This window comes from Phalaenopsis equestris, unplaced genomic scaffold (genome assembly GCF_001263595.1).
Source record: "Phalaenopsis equestris unplaced genomic scaffold, ASM126359v1 Scaffold000618, whole genome shotgun sequence".
Taxonomy (NCBI): Eukaryota; Viridiplantae; Streptophyta; class Magnoliopsida; order Asparagales; family Orchidaceae; genus Phalaenopsis; species Phalaenopsis equestris.
The window spans coordinates 480,912-488,590 of NW_018165058.1; the positions used below are offsets into that span (position 1 = coordinate 480,912).

A 7,679-nucleotide genomic window follows, 5' to 3' on the forward strand; every position below is an offset into this window, starting at 1 on the left:
TTGTTTTTATCATGTTTAATTTTCAAAATATGTTTTCAAAAATTTAATTTTAGTTGGTTGATTTTCAAAAGAGATTTGTTTTGTTGTTTATTTGTTGGTTATTTTATTTTTTATTTTTTTTATTTTATTATTGTCAAATTTTGTTGTTTCATTCTTTGTTCATTGTAATTTTGAACCAACGTTTGGTTTGTGGATTTTATCAATTGCACAATTGAGGCAATTGAACAAAAAGACAAATTTTTGAAAGAAACTTCATTAATCTGCTCTAATAAATGTTACAGATCAAGTGTAGGCTAACGCCTCAAAAACTACAATATGTTAACTGCATCAAAGTACATCAATAATATCTTATTCCAAGTACATATCATAGGCTGAGTATCTCTGATATATATCACATTTGTTGTATTGTAGTAAAGTGGAAAAGAATCCTTTGACTATCTGTTCCTGTTGTGACAAGCTTTCGATTGAGCGGGCCATCTAAGCCATGCTCTGGGACAGAGTTTCTTTGCATGTAATTAGAGGTACAACACTCTCATAGCTCGTATGGTAGTAGCTCCTCCAGTTCTGGATCTAGCTGAAATCCGTACGGTATTTTTCTGTCGTCCATCTGTCGTAAGGTCACAGACACCCTACGGTGTCGTACTCATGGAATACAGTGCTTGGCGACGTCTGCTCCATTCCCTTTAAGGACTAGCACCGAACCAACCGGTAGTGAAATTTCAATAGCTCCTCCAAATTCACCAAGGCCAATGATGGCAATTTATTTCCCAAATAAGATGTTATTTTTACTCATGAATGAAACCGTGCAGAAAGGTCTCACAAATCCATGGTGGTCTATATGTGGAAGAATGCAATCACCCTCGTCACAGATGTTGATAATGCAACTGTGAGGAATGCAGTTAGTGGGAAGTATACTTCACCTGAACATTCTTTTAATCATTCACTTTATCATTGGCAGTAGTTGATCCACCTGATCATGTCTGAGAATCCCAAACGGATTCCTTTGTCTGTCGTTAATAAAGTTCTAGCAGCAACCGCACTAGATAGGGATCTTTCCCTTTCCTCGTTTTCCCATTCCTCGCATCCATTTTCTTGGCTCAGAATAGGTTTTTCCATAAGTAGGCATGCTTGAACTCCGTCCCTTAGGTCAAAAATGCAGTCAAGAATATTTTGTTCATCATTCTCTGAGAAGACCCTGATGTATAATTCGAATCCTTCCAATATGTTGATGAACCTCCCTTGTATTTCCTAAAATTTTCTTTTGTTCACTTTGCTTATTATGTAATATTTTACCGTGCTTATGATTGGAGGCTGTCAAGGAAGTTCCCTTGTTTCAACATTTGCAGGAACCCAAGTTGGTGCTGACTCTGGTTCTAACAGAATGTATGATTATGCGTCTGACGGGACGTATGGCTTTGTACCCCTCGGAACATATGGCTCTGCATCCATTGAGACATATGTCTCTTCCTCTATCAAGTAATTAGCAGTCTGAGAATATCATCTATAGAGGCGTACTCCTCTAAGCTACTGTAGTGTTGTAGGTGCAAGACATTGTAGTGCGGACATTCCATGAATGCCCCCGGAGATGACGATCGTGCAGGTATTTCAGCGTTGCAAGTAGGGAAACTCGTGCACAAAACATCTGAAGCTAGTGGTATTTCTGGCTCTATAACAAACTTGGATTCATCATCTGTGGTAGGCAAGATTGAAGAAGTTTCTCTCATGCATGGATCATAAATGTCCCCCTCAGAAAAAGGGGTGAGTAATTTTGCTGCCTCTTTTTTGCGTCTTTTCTCCTCTCGTAAGAAAGCCCTCTGCTTTTGGTGGCTAGCATTTCTGCGTTGTGTTCTTTGTAGAGGAGCGTCTGGCAAACTTTCATTATCAGCAGCGACCAAGCCCCCAGTTGGCGTAGCTATCATGGATGGTAGACAGCTGGGCCCCTCCATTGGGTCCTGTTGTACCATCTCGTTCTTTCGTTTCAGTGATGCACTGTCTTTGGTGGTCAACCTTAGCAGTGAGGACATCCCTTTCTTTTCCCGTCAACTGAAGATACTCATTAAAGGCCCCACGTAACCCATGTTGACTAGGTTAAATTCCATGTCGAAATCTATAGTGTCGCCCTGCGGCACCATTTCTTCATTTAGTGCAAGATTCCAGCCATCTTTAAAGGTAAAGATCAGTCTCTGGTCTGACATTTCTCTGCAAATGACAAGAAAAATGTCAGTGTGCTGAAACTTAGTGTGAATAAGAACAAAACAAAGTATTTATTAAAGAAAATTTTACTTTATTTTGGTGAAGAAGTCATTTATTTGTGTATGCATTTTGTTTAATTTGGTAGAATATTAAGTTCAAAGGTAGAAAAGAGAGAATTTGAAGTGTAATTCTTTTCAAAATTTTTCATTATATTGAGGTTAATTTTGTTACAAAAATTTTGGACCCAGTCACAGACTTTTGGCCACATAGATAACCACAAACAATCAAAATTTCAAAATTTCAAATCAAGTGGCGGCAAGCAACATCAGGCTGCGTAGTATGTCTTCAAGTATTGTCTGTTGATTGGTAGCATGGGTCTTTCACCCCAGAAGTCTTCTAACTGGCAGGCTCCTCCTGCGGAGACCTTTTCAACGACAAATGGTCCCTCCCAAGCTGGCTCAAATTTTCCACCTATCTTGCGGCTTGCAAGAATAGGTCTTTTGAGCACAAGGACAAGGTCGCTAACTTTGAATGTCCTTGGGAGGACTAATTTGTCATGAGCTTGTATAATCTTTACCTGGTAAATTTCTAAGTATTGTTGTGCTTCAAGTCGTTTTACTTTAAGACTCTCTAGTTCTTAAAGTCTGAGCTTCACACTTTCTTCTATTGTGAGTTGGTTGGCGACTGTGACTCTAAGAGATGGCGTCTGAATTTCTAACGGTAGTACAACCTAGGACCCGTACACAAGCATGTAGGGTGTACATTGAGTGGGAGACCTGAACATCATTCGGTAGGCCCACAAAGCTTTTAGCAATTTATTGTGCCAATCCCATTTGTTTTCATCTAATGTTTTCTTCAAAATTTGTTCCAATGTTTTGTTGAAGGCCTCAGCCAACCCATTTGCTCTAGAATAGTAAATTGTAGAGTATCTCTAATCTATCCAGTGTCTTTTAATGAAATTATTAATTTTTAGGCTTTTAAAAGCTGTCCCATTATCAAAAATTATTCTTCACGGTACTCCAAAATGGTAGACGATTTGGCTTTTGAATATTTAAGTCTGAGCTTCACACTTTCTTCTATTGTGAGTTGGCTGGCGACTGTGACTCTAAGAGATGGCGTATGAATTTCTAATGGTAGTACAACCTAGGACCCGTACACGAGCATGTAGGGTGTACATTGAGTGGGAGACCTGAACATCATTCGGTAGGCCCACAAAGCTTTTAGCAATTTATTGTGCCAATCCCATTTGTTTTCATCTAATGTTTTCTTCAAAATTTGTTCCAATGTTTTGTTGAAGGCCTCAGCCAACCCATTTGCTCTAGAATAGTAAATTATAGAGTATCTCCAATCTATCTAGTGTCTTTTAATGAAATTATTGATTTTTAGGCTTTTAAAAGCTGTCCCATTATCAGAAATTATTCTTCACGGTACTCCAAAATGGTAGACGATTTGGCTTTTGAATAATTAAAGGACGTGTTGTGTCGTAACCTCTCGTAACGGTACTGCCTCTGCCCATTTGGAGAAATAATTCATAGCGACAAGTATAAACATATTTCCTTTGGAGGATGGAGGGTCTATCGGACCTATTATGTCCGTGCCTCAACACTCGAAAGAGCACGAGGCAACGGTTGGGTGTAGCACATTTGGAGGTTGGTGTAAGACCACCCCATGCACCTGACAGTGGAGACAAATTCTGGCTGTATCCATGCAATCAGACATCATTACTGACCAATAATATCAGAGCCTTTTGATTTTTTAGTTTCATATTCGGCACTGACTGGTGAGCACCACACAATCCAGCGTGTACTTCTTTAACAGTATCTGTGCCTTGGCTCTACTCGAACATCGTAGCCACATCTGGTTGAACAATCTCCTGTAGAGGACGTCACCTACTAGAGCATAAGACATAGCCATTTTTGTAATGTGATGTGCCTCATACTTGTCCTCTAGCAGCTTTCCAGTATGCAAATATTCTATTAATGGCTTGCACCAATCTTCGTTAATGTCTGCAACCTCAATCATTGTTTTCTTTTCTTTTCTAAGCTTGTGTAGAGTTTCAAGGTCAATTTGAGATAAAACTTGTCTTTCTTGTACGGTGATTTCAATGGAATCTTCTGGGGGGCATGCCAACTCCTTAGCGAGTTTTGCTAGAGCGTCCGCATGGGCATTATTTCACTGAGAAATCCGGTAGAAAGTCACATTGGGGATTTGTTCCTGCAGTTTCATCATGTACTGATGGTATTCCACTAATCATGGTTTTAGAATTCTGTATTGTCCGGCGATTTGGTGGATGACAAGTTGTGAATACCATAGATGGAAATGTTAGTTATATTGATTGAGACTGCCAATTCCAATCCGACGATTAGGGCTTCATATTCTGCTTCATTGTTGGTGCACGACTCTGTCAGGTGGTATGAGAACCTCAACATACCCTTATCTGGCGTGATAAAGATCAAACCTATCCCTGCTTTTCCTGGTATGACTGTGCCCGATCCTTTATCTTTTCTGGCTGAAGAAGCGCCATCAAAGTACATTTCCCAGCATTGCGTACTGGAGAATTCCATTTGTATTTTCTCATCTGGTAACTCGTCGTTGAGAGGGGACCCAGCTGACAGTAGGTGTGCAACAAGAAAGTCTGCTAGAATCTGTCCATTGATAGCATGGAGGGGAACAAAAGTTATATCAAATCGGGTCATCAAATATTACAACAGGTTAACCTTTAAAATAAGGGAAATCTTATGAGTGAGCATGTAATGTTTAAGCTTTTGGGAGGCAAAAATTAACGCCGGACAATGTTTCTCAATAGGTGGATACCTTACTTCCGTCAGTATCAGACGACGACTCAAGTAGTAGAGTGCGTTTTCTTTACCCTTGTCATTGACTTGGGCCAAGAGGGCTCCAAGAGAGTCGTCTAAGGCCGCAGTATAAAATTTTAATTGTTTCACTGAGATAGAGGCTGCCTAAACAGGAGTTGTCATTAATTAATGTTTAACGTCCTCAAAGGTTCGCTAGCATTTCTCTTCTCAAAAAAATTTGGTGTCCTTTTTAATTAATGTCGAGAAGGGTTGACATCTACCTGAGAGATTGGAAATGAAACGTCCCAGATATGCCAACTTCCGTTGGAAGGAATGTAGTTTTTTCAAGGGTTTAGGAGGAGGCATTTATTTCCAAGACAGCTTTAATCTTATCCGGTTCTATCTCGATTCCCCGATGACGAACAACGAATCCTAGAAATTTCCCAGAGGAAACGCCGAAGGTGCACTTTAAAAGATTCATCATGAGATTATATTGTTATAATCATTCGAACATGATCCTCTACAAATGGTCTATCTTTCATTTAATTTTGATGACCAAATCATCCACATGCATCTACGTAGCATTCTACTTGGTTGTGAATGAGGTCGTCAAAAATCTTTGTCATTGCGCGTTGGTATGTTGCTCCAGCATTCTTTAGGCCAAACGACATTAGGCCAAACGACATCACTATGTAGTAGAAAATTCCAATTGGTGTTTTGAAGGCTGTGAGTGATGCATCCTCGAGAGCCATCTTGATTTAATTGTATCACGATGATCCATCCATCAAGGATTAAATTTCATGTGCTGAAGTGATATCCACTATCATTTGTGGTATTGCTAGTGAAAATTAGTCTTTTGGACATGCCTTGTTCAAATTCCTGAAGTCTACACAAACACGGATTTGTCCATTTTTCTAATTAACAGGTGCAATGTTAGCCAACCATGTGGGGTATTGCTCTTCTTTTACAAAATTGGCATCTATTAATATTTTCACCTCGGCGATGACTTGTTGCTTTATTTCAAGGCGCATTCTTTTGGGAGCTTGTTTTATTGGGGTCATATCATTGTCTACCCCGAGTTTATGAACTGGAACCTCTGCTGATAGTCCTGGCATCTCATCATAACTCCATGCAAAGAAATCTTTGAATTCTGTTAACAATTTGATCAACTGTAGAGATTCTTTATCGTTGAGTAGAGAACTTATAAAAGTAGGTTGGGGTTGCTCTTCAGTCCCAAGGTTTATTTCTTTCAACTCATCAACAGTCGACTTGATTTATTCTTCAAATTCTGGTGTAGCATCTTCTATTAGTTGATAAAAAGTAGGTTGGGGTTGCTCTTCAGTCCCAAGGTTTATTTCTTTCAACTCATCAACAGTCGACTTGATTTATTCTTCAAATTCTGGTGTAGCATCTTCTATTAGTTGATAAATAGAGTCATCCTCTATATCGAGGCAATCCCCTTCCGATTCTCTAGTAACAATCATGCAAAATTCTGAATCATCGACTGGTCCGACTGTACCAAATCCGAGATCCTTTTTTGAGTTGAGAGTTCAACTTTTAATATTCTATAATTTTTCAAAAAGTTGAAATTTATCTTTTGATATTTGTTTTGGCAAGTGTCCTTGTTGAATTAACTTTTGTACATAAGGAGAAAAGTAACCAAAAGGTAATTCAATTAATTCATTAGGATCATCATCCAAATTTACATGATTTTCAAGATTGGTAGAAATAGAAGCACGGTAAAATTTGATCAGCTTTGAACCAGCACTACGGACTACCTTGACTCTAACCTCTTGACCTTTTGAGGGAGGATCGGAGCAAGGTTCATATCATTCACATAGTGATTTATCCGATCATACATTGTCTCATATTCGCTTTTTTCGGCATCTTCTAAGGATATCTCAAATTGAGGTTTCTTCTATTTTTTCATAATTATTTTATCTTTGGAACTATCTTCATTGCCAATGTTGATGGTTGGCCTAGTCTGTTCAACAATTAAATTGGTTCTTCCTCGTCCACGTCCCTGACCTTGACCTCGATTACGCGAATTAAAAGAACCTCCACCAATTTGTTGCAAAAGAGTGGTGGAAGATCGCTGAAGTAGAGTTGAATGGCCCTGTCATTTTACTTCTTCTGAATCTTTACTTTTTCTTGTCACAGTTTCACGAGAGAAGAAAATTTTTCTTTGGAGGCGTATGGTAGGCAGCATCTTCATGAACACCAACTTCATGAATTGAAAATAGTGTAGATCTCCTTTGATGCAATGTTCTTGTCCTTCTTTGTAGTACTTGATGCACTTGTGTAAAGAAGATGGAATCATGTTGTGCATATGAATCCATGGTCGACCCAGTAGAGCATTAAAAGAGGTCTCGGCGTCTATGATATGAATTTAGAGGTTGTTGCTAGCTCTCCAACCTTCATAAACAATGTAATAGATCCAAGGGCTCTTTCTCCCTTTTGGTTGAATCCTCTTAGCATCAACCTCTTGAGCTTCAATGTCCAAATAGACCAATGCCCGTAGGCTCATCAAGTTGAGTGATGCTCCAGGATCTACTAAAATTCTGGACAACACAAATCTGCCGATGTTAACAGAGATGTAAAGTGGTCGGTTATGGTCGGCGGTACCAAGCAGCAAATCTTCATTTGTGAAGGTTAGCCCAGGCTGTTCTTTCAACGAAAAAACTTCATCCA

At 39.2% G+C, this 7,679-nt stretch overlaps 1 protein-coding gene across 1 annotated transcript in view; it reads left to right on the forward strand.

Annotated features, from left to right (window-relative positions):
• Positions 1–2,073, forward strand: part of LOC110029985 (transcriptional corepressor LEUNIG-like) — a 24,893-nt gene extending 22,820 nt beyond the window's left edge. Inside the window, exons 11-12 of the mRNA XM_020732506.1 lie at positions 1,311–1,476; positions 1,857–2,073. Coding sequence (XP_020588165.1) covers positions 1,311–1,476; positions 1,857–2,073 — 383 coding nt within the window. The remainder of the gene's footprint in view (positions 1–1,310; positions 1,477–1,856) is intronic.
• The last annotated feature ends 5,606 nt before the right edge of the window (positions 2,074–7,679 follow it).